Below are 26,177 nucleotides of genomic sequence, written 5' to 3'. Positions count from 1 at the left end.
CACCTCTGCGCATGAAGATCTCACAAGTAAAATTATCTATTCCCACAAAGCTCATAAGGAACGATACGAAAGAGAATTCAATTTATTGAGGGATGTAACGTTCATTATGCTCTTTTTTAAGAGAGAGGGAGAGACAGACAGAGAGACAGACAGAGAGACAGAGAGACAGATAAACTGAGACAGATACAATGACAAAGAAGGCCAACAAGCTGAACAATTTATGAACAATGAAAATTGTATGAAAATTCAAGATTATGATAGCATTTGGAAGATACAGCAATTAACGCTGTTTTTTCGGCGTGAGTTACCATTCAATCAAATACAGAATGTCATTTTTGTTGTATTCTTGCGCTGAAAACCTCGATGACAACTTCTACACCATGCACATTGCAATATTTTGGGGCAAAATAACAAAACAATCATTACTATTTTTGTAGCGTGACTTTGTGTTGGCTTATACCTGAATCTGACGTGAAGCACCACATTCATTATGTACCATTGATCACGTACAACATCGACGCCGACTTCTACTAGAGGCAAGGAAAATAATGAGTTCACCGATTAGAATGAAAACATTGGGTGTCATTTGGTCTTCAGGCCAGGGATGTCATATCAGGTAAAAATAAGAAGACTTGTTTCTTGGCAACAGCCTGTTATCCTCATCCCTGTAAACTCTTCGGTAACATGGAAGCTAATCAGTACTGATCTATTGGAGGAACGTAATTGGAGTACAGTAGCTACAAGCAGAGAAAAACTAGTTATAATGGTTGGTTCTACTTCTGATCGCATAACCGTATCTGTGTATCATTTGCGCAGAATCAGATGCATCCGTAGGGTGTATCTGTACCCATTTCTCCCATATTGATTTCATCGAAAACAAAATTCCTTAGAATCCTATTACAAGTTGGCATTCCCTAAACGATTAGCGATATGTAGCGCGGTTCAAACCTAAGAAATTTAAAGATAAACAACAAAAATGTACCTACCTTGCAATATGAAAAAAAAAAGACTACTGTGATTTCGAAAGAATTATTAGGGCTGTTTATTGTACTAAAACGATGCGTGATATATTATCAAGTACACTAAGCAGTCACAGGCACTGGTTCTATAGATTTGCCACACTTTATGCCCAATAGGGTGTGCCTCTAAAGACTTAAAACGTTTGCTCAAACTTTCCTCAATGAAACTTTCAACCATTCTCTTACCAATTAAGGAATAGAAACCAGGGACCATCGTCCAAAGAACTAAGACGGCGAACATTTTTCTTACTCCATAAGCTGTAAGATGAGCTCCCACAAGCGGTAAACCAGAAACGTAATGAAAAAAGCTTGCGAGTCCAGATAGCTGTCAACGATCGAGGTGCATTCAACCTTTAGGTTTTAAGGTCAGCACCTCGGGTATAGTTTCGGTTTCTGAGCTTTTAGCAATTGATCCAACTCAGCTTCATTTTCAGGTGAACTTCATTCTGTGGAAGAAACTAGAGGTTTGCCATCTTGTTTTTGTAAAAATCGAAACTTTCATTTTCCCACAGAGTTAACATACGTATGGCAGCCATTTTGATTTCAGGTATCAGTATGTTACTTATAATAATAATAATAATTTATTATAAAGCGATAAACTCCACAGAAAAAAGTGATCACAGCCGCTGAAAGAGACATTCCAATAAGAAAATGGATAACTAATAAAAATATAATTGATCGTGAAAGTTAAAAACAAGCAAAATCATAAAAAAGTCTAATCAATAGAGAAAGCCAACTTAAAAAGGTGTGTCTTAAGCATACGTTTAAAAGTATTAAAATTATTACAAGAACGAATATTCACTGGAAGCTCGTTCAATAAAAATGGGGCTTGTTTTTCCGGTACCAAAATTTGCATGATGACTTTTAATGACTTTAATATTTATTCTTGAGTTTCAAAGAAAATGGTTTAAAGTTTCTTCGAGGAAAGTTTGTGCAAAGTATAGAGTAAGTCGTTTAGTTTCCAGGCGCGTACTAACACTGATTCTGCTCGTTTATGGCTGATCTTAATGCCTAGTACAATGGCAATAATTTACAGCTTTGTCAATACCAGGGAATTTTGTGATGTAATCCACCTATATTATTACGGATAATGTATCCGATTATCCAGCATTGTGGCCCCAGATATTTCTACGTCTACAAATTATCTGGCATTGCCAAAACTGTAAAATAATAGCAATAATGTACCCCCTCCCCTCCCGGCCCATAATTGACTCAAACAAACTTTGCACATTCAGACATTATGTCGTGCAAAGTTTGATCGTCTTTTATTGGCCGGAAGGGTGTACTGCTTAAATCTCGCCCAAGGGCAATGAGGAATAGCTGTACTCTTTCGCATGATACCAGTATTTCACAGTCTTGTTTCACATTTACTCAGAGTGCTGCAAGTTAGAAAGGCATCACTCTATAAAAACCTAAACCTAGAACTGGCGTACGGAGCAAAGATTTTGAGGTTAACTTATCAAATTGTAAAGGAATTGTTCTTGCTGTTCCGAATCAGGATTAAAGGGAACTTCAGACCACAGTACGCGTAGTTGGAGTAACTATATAGATCAGGCGACACAGGAATTAACGTTGCGCTCGAAACTTTATTTCCCCAGGTCAGCCTGATGGCGCCTGGGGCAACTCTTAGCTCCGAGAGCCCGGAGATATGCTCACTCCAAGGCCCCAAAGTCTGACTCTCAAATTTACAATACTTTGTCGACAAGAAAACGTTTCCAACCATATTGATCTCACACCAAGTATATTTGTATAATCCCTTTCTAGATTCTACTTATCAGAAATCTCTAGCTTTATTGTATATTTTTGCGAGGAAAATCACAATATAAGAAGTTTAATGAATTTAAAATTAATTAATTGTGTTTAGTTTGTAAAATAAAGAGTCGGGGAACATTTTTTTAATGTAATAACAACCGATGTAGTAATGTTTACGACCAGTTTAATCGACAATGTATATTCGATCGGGGAATGCCGAATGTCGGCGAAGTCGCCATGCAGCCTTATCCAGGGAGCTGATATTACTTTTCAACGGAAAAAGAAAAATGACCAACAGCCACGACTATCATGAGTTGACTTCTCTGCCGAGTCGCGTTATTCAATCGTATATATGACAACGGAAAGTAGAGCAATCAGGGTTTACGATTGCCAGACACTTCATGTCGAGATAAAAACTTGTTTGCGCGCGAGTGAGACACTTATAATTACCTTCACAGTCAAATGACAGCGTAGGAGCTTGCCGTCGTAATTACGTCATCCATAAGTGATATTGCACCTTATCCGTAATAGCCATTACACTGAAGGGTTATTTGTACATAAATTGAATTACACACACTTGATTTCCTAAAATTGCATTAAATTTCAATGACACGATTTGTACATAAATCATTTTTGATTGCAAGCCACTTTCCTCACCCACGGATTTCTTAGCTGACAACCGTTCCTGAATATTTGAAATCAATTAAGACATGATTTGACGTTTATGTAATTTATTTTAGCAGGCTCAGTCTTTTCTTGTAACATCGTCCTTTTATTTATCGCTTTACTACGTGATGTCCGCAAGTCGACGTGCTTTTAGCATGAGCTTCAATATGATATCCTTATTTGGGTATTCTTAAGTCACGTGGTGTAGCAGTTTCCATGGCGATGACGCGTCACTATGTTAGGCCCTGCAGCTGCAATCTGCCTCCGCACCTCAATATCACGGGGCAGAATCAGACGGAGGGAAAAATTGCAGCAAAAAATATACATTCTTATTTTTACTATGCTTGAGCTCAAAAAGTCGGTTGATTTGTAGTTGTTGGACAGTATGGGCGAAGGACAAGACGAGAAATATCTTATAAAAATATGGACAAAATCTGCTATCTCCGTTCAAAATTTTCCAACATCTCAATGGCATGCGATAAGCAAACGCACGCGAAACGTGAAGATACACCGAACCCTCAATTTTTTGTAATATCATGAATCAGAATAGTGTTAGGCCAATACAATTTACAAATATATATTTTAATCGACCACAGCAGACAAGATGCCATCGTTTATCTATTATAATCTGCGTAATATCAAAATCAGCTACTATATTTTGTAAAACATTCTGGGCCCGTTGACTCGCCCTCTTTTCCTGAATAGCTCTACCTATATCCTATCTTAACGATAGGGAATGGACCACCAACAGAGCAACAGAGTTAACTTGAAGTAAAATGCACCTCGGGGACAGATATTCGGACTCTCAAACTTTTATAATACTTTCCTTGCCATGTGTACTCGTGGGCTCGTTTTAAATCTCTTTGAGAAAGTGGCTTTTCCATGGCCCTTATTTTTGTGAAAACCGAACATTAATTATTTTTCCCACAGAGTTAAAACAGGAAGGGCGGCCATTTTGAATTTAAAGTGTCGATAAATGTTAGGTATTTGTTTTTCTTGTACCAAAATTTTTGCCGTGGCCCCAATAAGCTTATTTAGTCTTGATTTTGAAAAAACGGTTTAAAGTTTCCTTGAGGAAAGTTCAGCAAACGTTTTTATGTCTTTCAGTTTGGGACACAACCCTGACCGATGTCCATGTTGGAAGCAGAATAAATATTGGTGACAGGTTTTCTTTATAGATGTCCGGTTCTTTGCATTGCGGTAATCGTTCGGTAAATATGTCAAAGATGCAGTTAGACTGCATTCTTTTGTCGCTACGTTGCTGCTGTATTCGCTTAAATAAAGTAGCTGCTGTATTCGCTTAAATAAAGTAAATCTCCATGTCGCTTGAATATTGATTCATTTCCACTCAATGAGAGAAAAAACGAATTATGCAAATAAGTATGAGACATTTGCTAGTTATTTAGGAAATATTGAATAAATCTGATCATAAGCACTGAGAAAAGTATTGTTTTACTGAGAAAGCACAAATCTCACAACTAAGCTAGTAACTCCATTAAAATATATCTTTTCTGAAAGTATGGTTATTAATGATGTAATTTGTAATTTGTAATCATTGTTTACATAAAAATCACGATATAGTAAATTTGAATAACCTCTAAAGTATCGGTTTTTACCCTTCTCTGTACAAACGCAGCCGTGTTTCACGGCGAAACTCGAGTAACACTATAGGAAAAAATTGCGAGACTTGTGCGAGAAAGTGACGCTTTCTCGCAATTTGTGAGAATCTCTTGTCATTCTCACTGCTATACCGGTGAGAATTTTTGAATTCTCACCGGTGAGCAGTGAGAAATACACTCCTTTGTGAGATAATAGATTCTCACTGGTGAGAATGGAAATTCTCACCAAGCACTGTGAGAATGGTAATTTTTACGGTGAGAATGAACCAGACTCACCATTCATTGGTGAGAATCATCCAGTTTTGTTGTTCACTGGTGTGAATCAATCTGGTTAATTCTCATAAGTGAACAATGCGTCTGGCTGATTCTCACCAATAAATGATGAGTCTGGTTGATTCTCGCCGTAAAAATTACCATTCTCTCAGTGCTTGGTGAGAATTTCCATTCTCACCGTTGAGAATCTATTATCTCACAAAGGAGTGCATTTGTCACTGCTCACCGGTGAGAATTCAAAAATTCTCATCGGTAGCAGTGAGAATGACAAGAGTTCTCACCAATTGCGAGAAAGCGTCACTTTCTCGCTCCAGTCTCGCAATTTTTTCCTATAGTGTAATCAAACGCTACCGTAACAGATTGCGATTTTTGTTTGAGGTTATTCCAAAACTTTCTGTGACGCGACAATGCCGGGTGATTAATCCCTAATCTACCACCTCTACGAGTATGTAACAAAACAAAACTAGTACAGATGAAAGAAATCTGAGCACCATTTCTAAAGTTCGCTATGTTGTCAATAGTCGGTTCAAATTTTGACCTGAAAAATTGCAGCGTTTGTAGAGGGGAGGTAAAACTGTATTTTTAGAGGTTATTCAAATTTAGTCATGCGATCCTTATGTAAACACTTACTACAATAAATACAAATCACAGCATTTGCCAATATCTAGGCTTTCAGAAAATATAGACTTTCACAGGGTTACAAGCTCGGTTGTTTGCATAGAATTTATTGTTCTTTGTGGCCCCATACTTGACATGGAACCTTTATCGACCATTTCCCCGAAAGTTGCCTAGATACGATTTACAATTGTTTGATTTTCATCTGTTGCTATGGAAGGCGGCGACCTCATCAACACATTTTTATAACCCAAAAAAACAAATTCCAATATATTTCGATAAATTCTGTCATTATGATATATTACGACGCATTCCTACGAAAATTGCTGACACAACTTCTTTGTATACTGTATACTGAGATTCGTGTCACTGAGCGCTTCACAAACGATCGCATGATGGCGCTCTAATGAAGCAGACGGTAAAAAAAGAATTGTTTTGCGTCCACTCAAAGTTCTGAAAGGTGGCGGTTCAAAACACACATTAAATTTCACACATTGAAGTTTCATATGTACTGGATTGTTAATATGAGAGCTCATATTAAAGCAAAAACTTGTGTTACACCGCCATAATCTACAGTATATACAATGCGACATTTTCAAAACACGTAGGGGTTTTTTTAAATCCGATGTTAAAAATTTATGAACAAAGATACGTAGGCTGAAAAGCTACACGGTACAGTCCTGTTTTAGTCCCCACGGACACCGTCCGGGGGACTTATAGGTTTGGTCATGTCCGTGCGTGCGTGTGTGCGTGCGTCCGTCCGTCCGTTCTCGCAGATATAGACGCCTGGTGCGATTTCATTTAAACTTGGTACAAGGATTATCACGTATGCCAGACATATGCACGTCGACTTATTTTACGATCCGATCCAATATGGCCGTCTTGCAGCCATTTTGTTTCCTCTATTGGATGTCGGTGAGTATGTTCACGCAAATTTCTCAGTGATGCTAGGAGCGATTCCATTCAAAATTTGTACATAGATTACTCTATATGTTATACATATGCACATTGATTTTTGTTTTGATACGGTCTAAAATGGCTGCGTGGCGGCCATTTTGTTTCCTTTATTTTGACGACTGTGCGTTCGTTCATGTAAATTTCTCAGCGATGCCGGGCGCGATTGCATTGAAAGTTGGTACCTATATTAATCCTTATCACATATATATGCAGGCCGATTTTTGTAATGATTCGATCATAAGCGGCTGTGTGACAGCCGTTTTCTTTCCTGTATTTGATATCCATCCACAGGGTCTCCAGGTATGATCCACAGGCGTTCAGGATGAAATTAATATTAAGCCCCAGTATTTGTAACTTTAAACCTTTTTTTATGTTCGAAATTACATATTATTCTCTTACATCCATCGTGAAATGTTGTTCAGTAAAGAAATAAGCCAAATTTGTGCTCCTGTTAGGACATACAAATGCTAAATATTGCGCGATCGAGTTGGATTGCCGCGCGGGTTTGTTGACATTTGTAGGCTGTGCACGTGATCGAGAACGCCGATACTGATGACATCATCGAGCCTGCAACATTCCTGGTGGCCTTGTCATGCCACAGTCGCTCGAGAGCTATTCAGCTCTGGACTATTCGCCCCATAGACGAGTGTACAGAAGCGAGAAATACCCCAAGTCAGGAAATGAAATGGCTATTTCGTATAGGGATTGTGCCACCATGTCATCTTCGACGTTCGATTTTACCGTGAAAAGTAGCAAGTTCATTTATCATGTAACCGTCGACCGTTCCCTATCATTCTCAAAATTCATACCTGGTACTTGATTTGCTTCACAAACGCTCGTTTCGTGTGATTTTCGGCCGAATTCGACGGACACGTCGCTAAAACATAAGCGTGAGCAACATTCCGGTCACCTCACAGTGGACGTTGGGCACCTCCACTTTACTGACGTTAGCGCCGCGTACCCATGAGGGGTGACTGGAAGGTTGTTCATGCCTTATGTTTTGGCGACGTGTCTTCTGAACTGGGCCGAAAATCACACGAAAATTCATACCTGATACTTCATCTGCTTACAAAATCTGCTTACAAAATGCTCATTTCCTGTGATTTTCGGCCGAGTTCGAGAGACACCTGGCCAAAACATAAGCGTGGGCAACATTCCAGTCATCCCTCATGGGCGGCGCCAACGTCAGTAAAGTGGAGGTACCCAAGAGGTGACCGGAATGTTGCTCACCCCCAGGTTTTGGCGAGGTGTCCGTCGAATTCGGCGAAAATCACACGAAACAAGCGTTTTTGAATCAGATAAAGTATCAGGTATGATTTTTTAGAATGATAGGGAACGATCGACGGTTGCATGATAGATGAACTTGCTAATTTTCACAGTGAAATCGGACAAGGAATGTTACATGGCGCGGTTTTTATAGCCATTCTGTTTCCTGACTTGGGGTATTTCTCGCTTCTGTACACTCGTCTATGGGGCGAATAGTCCCAGAGCTGAATAGCTCTCGAGCGACTGTGGTCATGCACGCCATACTGTCCGGGTAATCGCCCATGGTCGCCGGCTGAATGACCTGCGAATGGTTTTATTTTGTTCTTCTCCGTTCAAATACGTACTGCTACTGTGTTTCAGAGGATACAGAACTTTGGCAGAGGAGGCTAACACTCTATTCTGGTACCGTGTGCGTTATATACGGATTATTCAAACTGCAGTCGGCAGTGCACCGATGCGAGCCGCCGATGCGCACCCTGCAGTTGGTCACTTAGAACTCCGGGTACCGATGTAAAATCAAGACGACACTATATACACTTGGCTCACTTCTGTAGGCAAATAGCTATCAAAATTGAGTAACTTGAAGTAATAAATTTCAGCTGATCGTCGCTTTAGCGGCAAGGTGATTGCGAAATCGAAGCAACATAGTTTGGCAATGTATGTTATGCTGTCGAATGCAGTGAACGCGATGGCCTTTGGCAGAAAGTAAGGGAACCGTCAGTATTTACGACCTGGGGGTCATTCAAAAATTGAAAGTTATAAGGGGGTGCTCAAAATGTTTTTTCTTTGTCTTACTCTGTCCTCAATGACATAATGATTAGTTGATTATATATATTTTACTCTTGATACATATTAAATAAAAAGAAAATAAATACTCTAACAGTACAAATAAATATCAACTAGATGAAGCAAGGCAAAAAACTACAAGTAGGTGCTACTACTAGCAATACTTATTATGAAAGAAAAGATAGTGACGATGAAATGATATCGTTGTTCATGTACGCAATGGCACCAGCGACATTAAAGATGAGGATCAACAGTGGTGATGATGATGTCACACAGTAGTTTTCTGCAGTCGTTACCAGGGTTGGAAGGAGAGGCTGGGTCATGGAGAAATGTTCTCGACAGATATCACTATAAGTGCACAGGATCTAGGACAAAACTGAACTGTTGTGAATTCATCCTTTATATTATCATAGAAATGTATATTTTATTTGACTTGAGTTCAACAACCATTTGGACATTTAACCATACCATAATGACATGCTACCCATCCAAATTTAACAATACTATATGGTCGGAGACTGCTTATTAGGTGAGCTTTTATATCTACATATTATAACGTGGGCTCAGGTAAGCCAAACTTTCTGTTAGAGAGGGGGTTACTCAAAGTCATCATGGTTGGCTGGGGTGCGACTCAAAATTTCGGAGTTTCTAATGTAATTCCTCCGACCCCCAGATCGTAAATAATGACGGCTCCCTAAACAGCTGTGAACGCCTGAGTCGGAACGATCGGTACCAGTATACGCACTGCTGTATCTCAGCGAAAATTTAGAAAAAAAACAATGGAGCTACTGCTAAGAAATTTACAGACTCTTGGCTCTTGATGCATCAGTTACTGAGCTTTTATACTGGTAAAAAGGCATTCTGAATACAGCGGTAAATTTCCTCCCAAACGAGAAAGGATAACACGCGGGCATTCTGCAATGGACGCTATCAATTTCACCTTGCTGCAGGCCCCACACCAATCTCGGCCCGGCCCCGCTGCACTTGTACAGTCTACTACCTACCTCCATGTAGTACAGCCTTACAGGTCTAGTAGCTGCCCAAACACACAAAAAACAACGTCGCAGTGTAAATTCCGTAGGTCAGAACCGTTGATCATAAATTTTCAGAACCAGTGATGTTTAAAAGTTTTGTATTGATCACTTCATTTAGGTTTATGTGAATCCGGGATGTGAATGTCTTTCTCATCGAGCTGCGTCTATAATTGTCCCGGGCATTTCCCATGCAAATTTGGGGCCTGCCTTAGCTCCCTCCGATCGTCTGTAGACTACAGCCTGAGCAAATTGTACAGTTGTGAAAGTCAGATATGTATCATGAATTTATACAAAAATATAAAGAACAGAATCAAACCAAGAGGTTAGTTTGCTGTCGGGCCGGGTGCGCAGGGGACGACTTTGCAGTGAGGCCGGGATCGGATCTCTCTTGTGTTCGAACTTCCATCACATCGCAGCTAGCCGATACTTGTTGTACTACTGTAGTCCTTGTGAGGATTAGATACCCGTTACGTTCGATATTATTTTGAAATACTTTTAAATTCATTAAGTAAGACTTTTGTACTGCATTCAAGATATAATTTTTCCTTTCTGAGCGTTTTCAATTACGCCCTACGGCAACGATATGCGAAGTTGATAGGCTGTGTTGCCTGCAGCGTAGCCTGGCCGTACACAAAACTTCGTTTGAGTAGACGGAGCAGAATCAGTCCCGTCATTTATTTTCCAACGAAATTTTCATTATACTCCATAATGGAAGAAACGACTAGTTCAATGATAACAATGGTGAAGTGTTGAATTTTTATTCATATATGTTTTTCTCTCTCAATTCATTCAGCAAACTTGATCTCCGTACCATCGGTCACAACGTGCAGTGCCTTGCATGAAGCTTACAATCGACTGCCTCCGTCGTTAGTTAGCTGTTCGAGACGTTTGTTTGCACGGCTCATTATAGTCGGAACAATCTGTAAACACTTACATATTTATATCTTTTCGGTATTTCACCCAACTTTCGCGCGTTTTTAGCTGAGTCTCCAGTTTCGATGGACCAGACCTTTTCGAAGAGCGTATGGTTTCTACGGACGCCACAGTAAAACTTGCGTAGATGTGGTTGAGCATGCGCGTGGTGTGATTACGTTTCGTTTCGTGTGTCAACAAAGCTGACTTCTGGTCCGGACAAGAAGTCATTTTTCACTCCTTTTACTGTTAATCGTGAGGCGGGCTGGGCATGCAAACCATGCTATTCAGTATTAATTATGGTCTTCTTTCACATACTGAGGATGTCATTTTAATCAAAAATATGAAAAAAATTGTTAAAAGTTACAAATACGGGGGCTTTAATTGCTGTGCCATGCTAGGGGCTCATGAATCAATATCTGAGATATTCCTGTGCCATTCTTTTTAAACTTGGTACAAGGATACTCCACTATGGCATACATATGCGTGTCTATTTATATTGGTGTGGCATGCATAATTAATTTTAATTTGCATAATTCGAGATTAGAGCGCTGTTTCTGGTACAACTGTGCCAAATTTATGAAACTTTGTGCAGATGCTTTTAGGGAGCATTCGTTATTTACGGGGAGGGGGGGGCGGTGGAATTTGAGCGACAAATGAACGTAAAAAGCGACCCCCCCCTCCAAATCAAATTTCTAAAATTTGACCCCCCCCCTCAATCATCAATTGTAAAATGTGACCCCCCCCCCCCCCCCCCCCCCCCCCATGAAAAAAAAAATTCATCAGATTTGATTCATTAACCCTTCGCACCCTGTGGCCCCGGGCTGAAAAAGTTTCCTCACATACTAGAGAATCAACATTTTTGGTGAAATGCCAAAATCAAATTTTTGCACACACATGAACTTGTAATCGCTGTAGTCTAATCAAGTACACTAATATCAATAATCAAGAGTACATAAATACACAGATTTACTTAGTTTTATATTGGAAAAAAATTATTCATAGTTTCCATATATACAAGATAGTGAATCAACATTTCGGTGACATTCCAAAATCAATTTCTTGCACAAACATCCACTTGTTACCACCCTAGTCTAATCAAGTAAATTAATATCAATAATCAAGCGTACATAAATACACAGATTTAACTAGTTATGTTATGGAAAAAAATTATTCATAGTTTCCTCTGACAAGATAGTGAATTAACAATTCGGTGAAATTCCAAAATCATATTTCTTGCTCACACATGCACTGGTAACTACCCTAGTCTTATCAAGTACATTAATATCAATAATCAAGAATCTATAAATACACAGATTTAGCTAGTTTTGTATTTAAAAGAAATTATTCATAGCTTCTCATAGATTATGTATGGAGGACCTGTGTATTTTCTATTTTGCCTGGGAGTTCTTGTGTGTTATCACTGTATACCTAGGGAGTCCAAGACGGGAACTTTCAGAGAGTGTTTTACGTGCATGCTGCACTGGCACTGGAAGGTTTGAGTGTCAGCGTGTGCTTTTTAAGTCAGATATTTCTCTATTTTGAGTCTTACTCAAGTCAGCAGATATGTAAAGAAACCGGTGAGTGGCAGAGATCGAATTTTGTGCGGATCGGACAGTTTATTTAAACCCTACGCCATGCTCTACTTTAGTCGATGGAACGAACATTGCTCACACAAGTGAAAGCCGTGCCGTATATTTGCAATATACGCACTGCTAAGATGATAATATCACCACAAGTTGAAAGCTGATCTTTCTGCAGCAAATTGTGTGTTAACTGTGAACTTTATTCCGTTTATGAGTTCAGTCAGATGTCTGAGATTGTCATGAGAACATTATTTATGATTGTTCCACTGAACTTTGTCGATGCGCGGAGTTAGCAGAGTAAGACTTCAGATTAGTTCGGCATGTCCCGACCGGAAGTAAACAAAAGATCTAAGAATATTAGTAAGATGGCTGCTCCCGTGGTAGCTGAACTGGACGCTGCTTAGCAGTGAATTGCGTGTGTTGTCACCGACTTTCATGTGCAGACATTACACGGGACTTACAATTGTGCTCATCATCGAACATTAGTTAAAGTCGCGTGTGAACTATTTGTGTTTCCCAGCCGCGTCGTCAAGTCTGAGGTACCTCTGCGGTACCGTTAAGTTTTCCATAGAAATTGTTAAGCATTTAGAAAGGGTTTGAACAGAGTTTTGTTCTGAAAGTGTGTTCGACTCCTGCCGTCGGGAGGTCGATCAGTACGGTTACTGTTACCATGGAGTAATATTTATAGTTTTGGGTACGGTTTTACTATATTATTTATTATATGTAGACCCCGATATTTGACACAATATATACAGAAGTTGTTTGTTACATTATATGACTGTGTGTTGGTTCCTCCCTCATTTTTTGGGCAATTTTTCATGCCCCATGCTGTGTAGCCCTGCGTACAGGTGTGTGCACGTGTGTTCCCAGCATTATATGGCCTCTACCACAGCCCTGCAATGGTCTTTGAACAGACTTGAGGTCTCTGCAGCCTGGATCTGGACCGCAATGAAGACTAAACGGTCTTTTTGGCCGAAATTCTGCTCTATTGGGGCAAAATCCTTTCCCTGCCTACCTTTACCTCCTAACCAATCCCAGAAAAGATGCGATTGACTTCTCCTAACGTCCAAACCGCTCATTTTCTGAAACATAACATACTCGGCAAGTTGTTTACCCATGGCGATCCCCATTTTGAATCTCGCTGCAGAGACCCCAGTTATCTCCACAGACCGTTGCAGGGCAGCATGGTGGAGGCCGTATACGCCAGGAACACACAGACCTGTACTCAGGGCTACATGCTCTGTTGCTGCTCTAGAGAGGTTAATGCCAGTCTCGGACTTGTTGGCCCTGCTAGAGAAATAAATTTGGCTGAGCTTCGGTCGGTTATTATTCTGCCGTCTCGAAACATCCGATCGGTTACACAAGCAACATTTCGGTGAAATTCCAAAGTCAATTTTGTTTTCCATAACTCAACACAAACCTTTGTAAAATTTGACCCCCCCTCCTTCAATCATTGATTGTAAAATTTGACCCCCCTGAAAAGCGGTTTTGTAAAAGTCAACCCCCCCCTGATTTCCACCGACCCCCCCCTCCCGTAAATAACGAATGCTCCCTTAGTCCCCACGGACACCATCCGGGGGGGACTTATAGGTTTGGTCATGTCTGTGCGTGTGTGCATGCGTGCGTGCGTGAGTGCGCCCGTTCATGCAGATATCTCAGAGATGCCTGGAGTGATTTCATTCAAATACGGATAGTTTTCAATCGCATTCAAACTTGGTACAAGGATTACTTCATATGTCATACACATGCACGTTGATTTGTTTTGTGATACGATCCAATATGGCTGCCAGGCGGCCATTTTATTACGATTTTTTCATGTACAGAGCCATTACACAGGCATGTTTCCACCAATTTTATTCAAAGTTGGTACAAGGACATTGACCAATGACATAGATATGCACGCCGATTTGTTTTGTGATACAATCCAATATGTCTGCCGTACGGCCATTTTGTTTCGATTTTTTCATGTACAGAGCCATAACTCAGGCATATCTCAACCGATTTTATTCAAACTTGGTACAAGGACATTGACCTATGTCATACATGTGCACTTCAATTTGTTTTGTGATACAATCCAATATGGCCGCCAGGCGGCCATTATATTACGATTTTTTCATGTACAGAGCCATTACACAGGCATGTTTCAACCGATTTTATTCAAAGTTGGTACAAGGACATTGACCAATGACATAGATATGCACGCCAATTTGTTTTGTGATACAATCCAATATGTCTGCCGTACGGCCATTTTGTTTCAATTTTTTCATGTACAGAGCCATAACTCAGGCATATCTCAACCGATTTTATTCAAACTTGGTACAAGGACATTGACCTATGTCATACATATGCACTTCAATTTGTTTTGTGATACAATCCAATATGGCCGCCAGGCGGCCATTTTATTACGATTTTTTCATGTACAGAGCCATAACTCAGGCATATCTCAACCGATTTTATTCAAACTTGGTACAAGGACATTGACCTATGTCATACATATGCACGTCAATTTGTTTTGTGATACGATCCAATATGGCCGCCAGGCAGCCACTTTATTATGATTTTTTCATGTACAGAGACATATTACTCAGGCATGTAACAGATTTTATTCAAAGTTGGTACAAGGACATTGACTAATGTCATAGCTATGCACATCAATTTGTTTTGTGATACGATCCAATATGGCCGCCATGTGGCCATTTTGTTACGATTTTTTCATGTACAGAGCCATAACTCAGGTATATCTCAACCGATTTTATTCAAACTTGGTACAAGGACATTGACTTATGTCATACATATGCACATTGATTTGTTTTGTGATACTATCCAATATGGCCGCCAGGCGGCCATTTTATTATGATTTTTTCATGTACAGAGCCATTTCTCAGGCATGTTTCAACAGATTTTATTCAAAGTTGGTACAAGGACATTGACCTATGTCATACATATGCACATAAATTTGTTTTGTGATACGATCCAATATGGCTTCTGTGCGGCCATTTTGTTATGATTTTCTCATGTACAAAGCCATAACTCAGGCATATCTCAACCGATTTTATTCAAACTTGGTACAAGGACATTGACCTATGTCATACATATGCACATTGATTTGTTTTGTGATACGATCCAATATTGCCGCCATGTGGCCATTTTATTATGATTTTTTCATGTCCTGAACTACAACTCAGACATGTATTAAGCGAATTTATTCATAAGTATTTTTATCACAGACCTAATGAAGAGGACTCTATCCTCTCTGAGGACCTGTAATCAAAGTACCCATTAACAAGTAGGGACTGTGTCATCAATAATGACTTGTTTCAGGAAATTCTCCAATAAAAAAATACGCAAGCTAGGACGCACATCCAAAATGTACTTATGTGGGCTTAATTTATATAGGCTGTACACAATAATTGTGTCAAGAAAAAAAAGGATTTCAAATTAAAGTAGACACCTCATGCTCTCATGTCAATACTATTTAAGAGATCTCTCCGTGCACAAATCTATCACGCCCACATTACATGCAGCAATTTTTGTCCTTGGAGATTGAAGAAAATCAGAAAATAATTGCATATCAGCTTGCATTAGAATAAACTAGATGCACTATTGTATAAACTAGATGCATTATTGCCTAATAGTGCAACTTCTGTCTGGAATATTTATGAATCCATGAAATTCCTTGGGAAGCAATAAAGCTTGTGTCCATTTCAATACTTGAAAATGATTTCCATGTCATTTTCCATGCCTTTTCAAAAGTAAGGTATTTTTACAGTACTAAATTTGCATATATGATAGGAATTCTCCAAAGCATCATGGATTGAAAAATCTGGAAGAAATGACTTACAAACCAATAAATACCAATTTTTCCTGTGATACAGATATAAATAATATTTCTGTGATAGACAATGTGGCCTGTTCATTGTGTCTGAGAAGCACAGCAAAAATGATACAAAAACACACCAAGATGACATTTTGAAGATTGATGATTTTTATTCAATGTACTATTAATCTACATCTTGACAATCCTGATGATGTTAATGTTATAATCATGCACCTTTCTTCACTTGGAAAAAAGTTACATTTAATAGGAAAATATTTTTTACCTCTAGTTTTCCTATTTACTTACTTTCAGTAAAAACAATATAAAAATGCTGTTATTGATTTATTTCAGAAGATATTTATCATAAATACTGATAACATTTTTTAATAAAAAAGCCACATCTACATAGAACTTCTACCCATACCATGTAAAATGAACTTTTGAAAGACAAGCACCGATTTACAAATACAGCATATTTAAACTTACAAAATGAAATGGAAGTATGACAGATTTCACAGTTTTTGAAAGAATAGAATATTGTTATTGTGGTTTATGTTCATCCAAATGAACCTTTCAATTCTTAACGTATGACAAGAGTAATGTCTAATGTTGTCACATCTCACATGTCATACTCTGTATTTTCTGACAAGCATTGCATTCAAATCATATAGTGACATCTAAGGATGCTAGTAATTGGACTCCACAAGTCCTTGTTGTTCATACAAACATCCTTGTCTGTGGTACCGGTACATTGATTCCGTATTCCATTGAGAGTCATCTATCAAGTCAGTTTGGATCTTGAGTAATTTACTGAAATGAAATATCGGTGGTACACAATGAAACCATTTCTTCTCTGGCACAATTACAGACTTCCTGACAAAATTGCACTGATATATTGCATTTGTTACACAATGTGATAGCTATGTATTATTATTGCAGTTTTCTGAGACAGTTCTATTTTATTAACAATTCTGATCACTATATTAAAGTCACTTACTCATCACTATTAATAAAATCCCCCCCTCCCAACATACAAATTATTACAGAATGAAGGCATATAAAATGACCACAGTGATGCTATGATGGCCCTATTGTAAAGGGCCATGTCCGTATTTCATATTTTATCCCCTGTCGATTCCAATGCATTATCAACCTGCCCACAGAATACATTGATGATCTTCATCCTGGTGGCTCTGAACAGTAATTTATTAGCAATGCATAAATACCTCTGCTTGTCTTGGCATCTTTCTTTCCAGACAAGGACGGAAATAACTTCACAGATTTAATTCCTTTAGTTACCACGTATGCTTGATAACAATTAGTAAAGGTGAGAGCGTTTTGAAAACACATTATGGATGTCATCACATAGACCCCCATTTTAAAATCATTTCATGTCAAGATTCTCTAACAAACTTGCAGTTTTTATGGTGAAAGTAACAGAAGAAGATATGATGTATTGCTATTATTCATGCAATGTTTACTGGCTGGAAGAGTTGCAATATGGTGGGAAACATGGGATAAATCATGGATACCTCAACAATATCATTGCAAAACACTGATGAAAACAAACTACACAAGGCTGATACGACCGGTTGGTTAAATTATCTCCTTCATCACTTTCACACAAACATTATTAATTACTCATCATCATCACTATCATCATCATCATCATCATCATCCAAAATATTCAAATTCGGTTTATTTTCTTTGCCATCAGGTTTTTTCTTGGAACTTTGGATGTCCTCTCCTTTCAAATCAATATCTTTGATGACTTTCTGTTTGCTGGTTTTCACTGGATATGATGACATGCACAGTGTCTCTTTGTTGAAGTACAATGGCATGATGCCAAGGTCTCCATCAAATCTGTTTTTGGCAACCTGGATGTATTTCTTCCCACGTGCCGAAGTGAGACGTTTGTCTTGCAAGATGATGATGTTGTCTGCTTCTTGGGCAGCCTTGGCGGTGCCAAAGATGGACGCAGTCTGGAGTTCCTCTTGATCCTTCTCCTTTCGTGGATGGATGACAACAGTCACATGACAATTGTTGGTGGTGACAAATCGTCTAAATGCCGCAATAACATTATCATACTGACTGAATCTGTCCATTGAAGAGGCTCGGTCTGAAAGACCAACCATGAATTGCAAGTTGTCAATGATCACGTGTTCGATGTCATGGACATAAACGGCATGCGACATCGCATCGAGGACAGTCTTCATGCTCTGCTGTCCGTGGAAGGTCATAAAATACAAAGGAAGACTTTCGAACTTGTCCGCCCATTGATCAAACTGGTCCAGCTGCTTCTCAAGGTTCATTTTGGCAAACTGGGTCAGCATGACCTTTGCAAGTCTGATGGTGGGAATCTCAAAGCTGCCCCAGAGTGTGTTGACCCCCTGAGTGCAGAGATCCACGGAATATTCACTGATGAATGTTGTCTTGCCACTACCAGTTGGCCCTGTGAACACTGTCAGCTCTCCTCGTCTGTGACCTTTCAACAGTTTATTCAAAAGAGGATACCTCTTCCATTTTATTCCTGCTACTTGTTCTGCATGTGACAACTCACCAAACACTTCCTCTCGGAGACTCCGGAATGACACGATGGATTTGTGGCTGACAGGCTGTGCCTGTTTCATAATGCTACTTAGATTCAGTCCCTGATTCAAGGCTTCCAGTGGACTTGGGTGTCCATCTTTGGGTCTGATGAAGAAACACCGCTTTGGATTCAGCTTCTTGGCAAACTGCTTTGATGCCTCCCAGGATCTGATGTCATTGCCAAACCACAGCAGAATCTTCTCAAACTGTTCAAGAAGCGGTAACACCTCCTGGGGCAGAACTGAAATTCCTCTTGGTAGAGCAAGGGCGGGAACTCGTGTTGATTGACTGACAGCCATGGCGTCAGCTTCACTGCTTGTCAAAACAACGTATGTGACATCCTTGCCAATCAAATGCCATCCGAACAGTCCACTGTAATATAACTTCGGTACACTACGATCAACAAAGGTGTTTTTTCCATTCTGGTCTTTCTCAATAGTTAACACTTTGAGTCCCTGTAGTTTGTTTCCATGGTGATACCATGGAAATACTAAAAGCTGATTTTCCTTAATGCGGACCTTGTACTTCTTCAACACGTCATTACTGAGATTCTGTATATTGAATGTTTTCTTCAGGTTTTCAACAACCACATTATCACAGTTCTCAACTGGCAAAGTACTCTTCCAAAGCTCTTTAGCATCTTGTATTTCAGTAACCTCTGCCTGTTGCTCATTGTTTAAAGGTATGTTTGCTTTAAAACCTTTCCTAGATGACACTGACAAGACATCTTGTAAATTGTGCCAGCTCCCTTTGAACACGTTGCAGTAACAGACGAAGCTACCAGTGGTCATATTTACATACATGGGTTTCTGATCTTTGCTGCTCTGACCTTGACCTGGGCAACACACTGGACACTTGGCAACAAGACATGTGTAGCCAGTTTTAAATTCAATATTCCTTTCCCGAAGAAACTTTCTGATTTCTGTGATGGTGACGCTCAGTGTGGGCTGGGCAACCACTTTCAACAATCTTCGAGCATTGATGTTAACAGAGGACGCCTTCCCCATCACGGTGACGAGTTTACAAAGCATCATACTGGCAGTGAAATCAGTAAATACGAGCACCAATTCGACAATCTAACCAGAGTTACAAAATTTGGGTTGATTAACAGGTGTATCATCTCTGATGGGCAAGGTGAGGCACTCTTCTACAGGTATGCAGTTTTGTCTTCATTGCTCCTGTCAATCAAAAATAATTCAGAAAATGTTTTGATAATCAGACAGCCTGGGTTACTACAGTACCCTATGCTTTGCAATAAATAATTTAACAAATTGAATATTTAAAGTAATCATCTTTAAATCATTTCATCTTCACAGCATGGTATGGCCAAATGATTTTCATAGCAGACTTGGCCCTCAAAATTCTTGGACAGAGGGGAGAAACAGTTCATGTTTTGTCAATACTTACTGATATCATTTATTGGCATAAAAGCACTCCCTGCCTTAGAGGTTTGTTCAATGCGTTTCATCAAATGAGCACAGTAATATTGATAATTCACTTCTTTCATTAAACAAAGTGATCTATTTCTCAAAACATCTGTAAACAAGTCTAAGTTGAAGTACATGGTACTATGCAAGTGCATAAAATCAAAAGTAAAATGACAAATATCCTCAACTGTTGAGTGAATGATGAGACAAAACACAGTCATCATGCACTGTGAGTCCAGTTTCCTTTCAGTTAGTTATTCTTTGATTTCCCTGATTTTTGGGAAAGACACTATTTGCTCTGCTATGTTCCATTTCTATATATTGCGGTTGCAATCATGGGTAAGGGAGTACCTTGTATGCCAGCTCTGTCTTGCTCCTACAGCAGGTTTAGTTGTATTTTCACTATATCCCTCAACACTGACAGAAATCAAAGCAAATGAGAAATTTCCTATTTTCTTGGATTGATTGAGAATGAGCATGCAACATCTGCTGCAAAAAGATTGAATGAGCTTTCTGTTATAATAGAAAGGGGAGAATAAGGTCGGAGCATAACAGGGATGACCATCATGTAAAATGCTAGCTGCAAAATTGTAGCTCTACGGTGAGGCGGTCGGTGAGTTTTGGTTTTTGCGACATCGCTCACGAGTAGAGCTACAATGCCGAAGGCCCTGTAGCATACAAAATAAGCGCGCCACACATGGCGCGGCATTTTCATGTAAAATCCCACATATTTACTACATTTGGTTGTACCGATTTATCACTACTGAAGACTAAACACTATACTACACTAACCTTGTCGTTTATGGGGTTTGGTATTAGCACAGACACGTCGATCACGTTCCATAAACATTGAGCGTGTTTCTGGGAGCCGCCATTACCGGTAGTTGGTAATGGCGGCTCAAAGAAATGTTTTTGGAACACGATCGACGTATTTGAACAAATACCAAACCCCATACACCACAAGGTTCGTGTAGTATAGTGTTTAATCTTCAGTAGTGATAAATCAGTATGACCAAATGCAGTAAATATATGGGATTTTACATCAAAATGCCATGCCATGTGCAGCGTGCTTATTTTGTTTGTTTCAGGGCCTTCGGCATTGTAGCTCTACTGGTGAGCGAGGTCGCAAAAACCAAAACTCACCGACCCCCTCACCGTAGAGCTACAATTTTGCAGCTAGTACAATGCTACCCTCTGCCAAAAACATGAACCCCAAGCCTACTCCAAATTTGAAAGTCTGAGTTGCTTGTATGACCTTAATAGAACTGCTGACTTTGTTACAAATATGTGCAGATGTTCGGAGTAAAATGGAGGTTACAGGGAAAGAGTCCCATAGGGTCCCTCCACGGCCTTCTTTTTTATCTTAGATGAGGATACATAACACTTTCAAGTATGCTAACCCTAAAACTTACCCGAACCCTAATTCTAAACCCCTCCAAAAGTTGTATTTGATGTGCTCCTTCCAAGTCCGCGACTTAAATGATTTCAAGGTATGAGGGGGGTCTAACTAAGGGAAGTCTTGCCCAAGAAACACCCTCTTTCAATGAAGTTCAGATCTCATGCTTGCGCCCTCTTGCGGTTACTATGACGTATTCTGCAAATGCAGAAGCGCGCGTCAACCGGCAACCTTCGGGTTGGCGAATTCTAATCCCAATTATTCATTTTTTCAAGGCGTGCTTCATCTTGGTAAACAAAACTACATGATTTCAGAATGCAAATTATTAACAATGCAGCACAAAGCGCTCGCTAGATTGGCAAAGCGTGAAAAAAATCGTTTGGCCTCAAGAACCAATGTCCCATTCGTGCTCGATAATAGATCTTGATGATCTCTTAGATGATACTCACACTTTCCGCATCTGCTATTAAAGGCGACCATCTCCCGTGCTGCCTCATTTTTGACCGTGCTCAGCCCCATTTCGCTTCGAGCTTCGGACATGTGTTGCGGTTGTTGTTGGATTCTGGGAGTGAACTGAGGTCAAAGTTCAAATGATATCAACAACAGAAGATCGGAAGTGATGTCACACATGTTGAACTGAAATGTATACTTACACTACAGGACTTGCTCGTGTTCGCATGTAATTGACGTCGGTGAAGTGTTAACGACTAAATTGTTCAGCTTGTTGACAAACAGGTTATCTCGAGGACCGCTAGAAGAACGGAAACACTTCAAATTGCATGAAAAGTACACGGAGAATGAGGTAAGCGTCACTTTTAAACTCGCTGCGAGAACAATTTTCCACGCAGCCGAGCGAGTACAATTAATGTTCGTGAGAATACCATCCACGGCTATTTCTCGTCGCAGCTGATCGCGTCTAAATGTCAACATGGCGAATGCACGCTGTGCGTTCATTGCAGTGAGTAAGTATGGACAGTTCACGTTGAGGAAGCCCTGTCTTTCTCCACCAAAAAGGTTTGACAAACTATTTCCCTGGATCCGATAATCACACGGTGACAAAAGAGCCAAGACTGTGATGTAGACGATAGTTTTGTGTACGTTGGAGCCGAAGTCGTGGCAAGAGTACTACTACGAGTGGACGAGCCTTTGAAACTAGCCTTGGTACGAAACTGACAGTTGTCAGTGTGCTGTAAAGTGTGCACTTGCTGAAAGTAATACTATTCCAACAGTCAACATATATTCAAGTAAAACGCTTGGTTCATCCGTAGATCGCCTTGATTACATTTTGATTGTACCATTAGTTGGTATTTCAAGTAATTTACGTTTGACTTCGAGCTCTGTGAACAGTTGGTTCGGCAGGGACAGTGGTATTAAATTGATGCTATCGCTCGACTTATTTTCAAGACCGAAACCTCACACCGAGAGACTCTGAAAATACTGTACCCCATATTGAGTAGTTTCGTTCAAATCGAGAAAGAAAAATCAATACAAAACCTATCAGTATACTTGCAATTGTTATGAGAGTGTTATAAGTGGCGATTTGTTTGAAAAGCGTACAGTACAGGTTTTATGGGAGACGCCGGCTTGGGGACCCTTTCCATTGATCAGCAGGTTGGGCAATCTATTTGACAGTGCAAATTGTCATTCCACCTCAATTACACACTCCAGCCGGCAAAAGACGACGGCGGTTTATTCAACGTATCCTTTTAAAGTTATCGAGTTAGAAAAGCTATTTTTCAATTTTGACTGCCAATCGTAATTTTCCCGTTAAACATAGACACTAAACCATCCCAGTCATGTTGCAGAATACGTCAAATCCCACCAATGGCAACAGATGCTAGATGTTTCAATTGTTGAATCATAGCCGCCCCCCCCCCCCAGTCTGAGGTTGAATAGAAATGGCTTTATAAGAAAAATGTCACCCATAAAAGTGCTGAATGTCAGATGTTATGAGCACTCCCTAGTATAATGTAAGCTGTATCCTGAACACTGACAGATAACTGTTATGGATCCATTGTGTGAGCCTGACAAAACATTAAGTTATATGTGTCAGTACAGTAGTTCAACGACATATTACATTTGGTCATAAACTCTTTCTTGACCTACAATATATTATGTAAATTAAATAATCTACATGTTCTCTGATACACCTGATGTGCTACCTGCAGGCAAATTTTGTGCATTGCCAAATCAGAAAAAATGAAATATCAGAGGGAAAGCACCACAAATTAAAACACATGAACAAATTTTTAATTCTATTCTGAAATATGCACACAATTGTACAGGGAGACTTTCTGCGTCACATAACTACTATCATCAAGGAAGAGGAAAAAAATATTTGAAATGGAAAGAAGAATAGTTTAGCTTTTTAAAGTTTTTTTGTCTTGGATCATGGGTCTTCATGAAAAGTAAACTTGGTGTATACTTTAATACGTAGCCAATTGATGTTATGTCCCCCAGCATTGATCCGGTCCTTGGCTAAAAAAATGTTGTCTTTTGAATCATGTAAAGAGGGGGAGGGTAAAATTGATTGCGTATTTTGTGAGATAATGAGATTACAGTTAATTTTATTTTAAAGAAGAATTTCAAGAACAAAGGGAGGTTAGGCAAAGAATGACAGATATTTTCCAATGTATCTGTTTTCCTTGTTACCATAGTGGTCCTATGGAGTGATGAACAAATCACCTGGATGGCTTTATTTGGTTTCCGCCAAATGCAATTGATAACTGATACTGGCATTTATATAAGTGATATTGTGTATAGGATTTCAGTATTAAGTGTCCTCCAATTAGCCTGGAAATTACCTTGTCACCTCAAAGCACTGATACAGACAGTGAGAGAGTGTGCTTGGCAGTGACAATTTCTTTCCATTGTAGAATGAGAAATCTGTTTCAGAATTAGAACTATGTGTGTTATCAGTTTCAAAGTCACCGCAAATGTGTAATTTTGTGAGAAATTTTCCATGACATGTAACTGAAAGTGACACAGTATGTTTTTAGATTTCAAGGCAAATTGATTGAGTCTAGCCTATAGCATTCCATGCATTCTTTGAAGGTTCTTTCACTGCATTGTTGGTTGTTGAATGCCTTGTTTTGTGGTCGGCTGAACTTTCTTTATTACAGGCATCCTCGTTGCATTGTGTGGGCAGCTGAACTGTGGCTGTAAGACAATGTACGCGGCCAACACTTTTGTTCCCAATTGACCTAGGGAAAGCCTCGTACTGTTGTTACATTGGGGTGACAGGCTGGTGTTCTCAAAGAGAGCAAGGCGAGGAGGAAAATGTGATATTTACACACTTGGCAAAGCTAGGAAGATTTCAATGAAAATTTTGTAAAATATCAGTGTTGGATGGTAGAACATTGATATCATATCCGTGAAAACGCTGTGATACATCGTATTTATCTCTGGATATATTTTTAACATTTTTAATAAAAAACTTCTCCTCAGTGAGTCATGAACACACATCAAGGGCGTAGCAACAGAGATAAAATATACGATTTACAAACCCCAGAGAGTTCTGTATCATTTGTGCCACTGTGGGTGTAATTTCAAGTTCCCACAATCTTCTGACATTTTTTTTTAGAGTAAGTAAACATCACACATTAATTCTTCTCTTAGACATGTCCACCACATCATCATGCCATCAGTATTTGAAGCTCATCACTGTAAAATCGCAGAACAGGAAATTCAAATACACGACACAGTCTCAATATTGTAATATGCAATAATGATACATGTACCAAGACCTGGAGACATACATGTATATGCTGTAACAAATACACTAGTAATGAGCAGACATTGGAACAGCGTTGCACAATACACTCAATACTCTTAGAGTTGAATTTTATTGAATCTTTATGTTGAGCTCATTACATCTCAGAGAGTAACTTTGGTATTTAAAATGTCCTACAATCAGACCTTTGATGGCCATTAAACAAACAGCTACACGCATTACCATGACTTGACTTTGCATAGGTTCATGGAGCGGCATTGCAGCAATAAGGCTCTGGCTCTCGAGAATGACTTTCAAATAAATCCTATCAGATCACTGCAGACTGTGCGTATAGGAGAAACAGGATCCATACTTGGTTATTATAACCATCAACTCTTCTGTGTAAATCTGTTTTTAAAAATATCAAAACATCTTGCTTTTTACAGCTGTTGAATTTCATATAACACTTATAAACATTAGAATACATTTCAGAATTACGTGAAAGACATCTTTACCACATATCTTGATAGGATATCATTAGCAGTGAAATGCAGAAAGTAAAAATTAAATTTGGATTAAAATGCCAGCGTGTGAATGTCTGTTTGAGTCACTGGGTGTTACCAGTGAGAAATCAATCTCTCTTTGTGAGTTTACACTATACCATTTTTGCGCTAGCACAGGTCTCTTTTATTGTGTATTGTGTGGAGTGCGTTATGTCTGAACAATGTTCCAGTGAGCTCACAGCTGTATC

The 26,177-nt window shown here is 39.3% G+C and overlaps 2 protein-coding genes across 4 annotated transcripts in view; one reads left to right on the top strand and one right to left on the bottom strand.

Moving 5' to 3' along the window:
- Positions 1-17,708: 17,708 nt before the first annotated feature.
- On the bottom strand, positions 17,709-22,306 carry LOC139141137 (twinkle mtDNA helicase-like). Of its 3 annotated transcripts, none has more exons than XM_070710741.1 (2): positions 22,164-22,306; positions 17,709-20,069 (listed from the first exon to the last, which is right to left on the bottom strand). In XM_070710741.1, the coding sequence occupies exon 2, from the start codon at positions 19,923-19,925 to the stop codon at positions 17,940-17,942; it is 1,986 nt and encodes a 661-aa protein (XP_070566842.1). In that variant the 5' UTR covers positions 19,926-20,069; positions 22,164-22,306; the 3' UTR covers positions 17,709-17,939. The 3 variants fall into 3 exon arrangements, 2 of the variants coding, with proteins under 2 accessions (XP_070566842.1, XP_070566841.1); XM_070710740.1 differs by lacking the exon at positions 22,164-22,306 and adding an exon at positions 20,670-20,810 and having other exon boundaries at positions 17,804-20,069; XR_011554138.1 differs by lacking the exon at positions 17,709-20,069 and adding an exon at positions 20,669-20,831 and having other exon boundaries at positions 22,164-22,263.
- A 36-nt stretch (positions 22,307-22,342) lies between these two features.
- The window catches only part of LOC139141138 (ligand of Numb protein X 2-like), a 73,286-nt gene continuing 69,451 nt past the window's right edge, over positions 22,343-26,177 (top strand). Inside the window, exon 1 of the mRNA XM_070710742.1 lies at positions 22,343-22,516. The gene's annotated coding sequence lies outside the window, so the exon portion shown is untranslated. The remainder of the gene's footprint in view (positions 22,517-26,177) is intronic.

The sequence above is a fragment of the Ptychodera flava genome, chromosome 9, assembly GCF_041260155.1.
Source record: "Ptychodera flava strain L36383 chromosome 9, AS_Pfla_20210202, whole genome shotgun sequence".
Classification (NCBI taxonomy): domain Eukaryota; kingdom Metazoa; phylum Hemichordata; class Enteropneusta; family Ptychoderidae; genus Ptychodera; species Ptychodera flava.
This window is presented reverse-complemented; position numbering and strand designations above follow the sequence as displayed.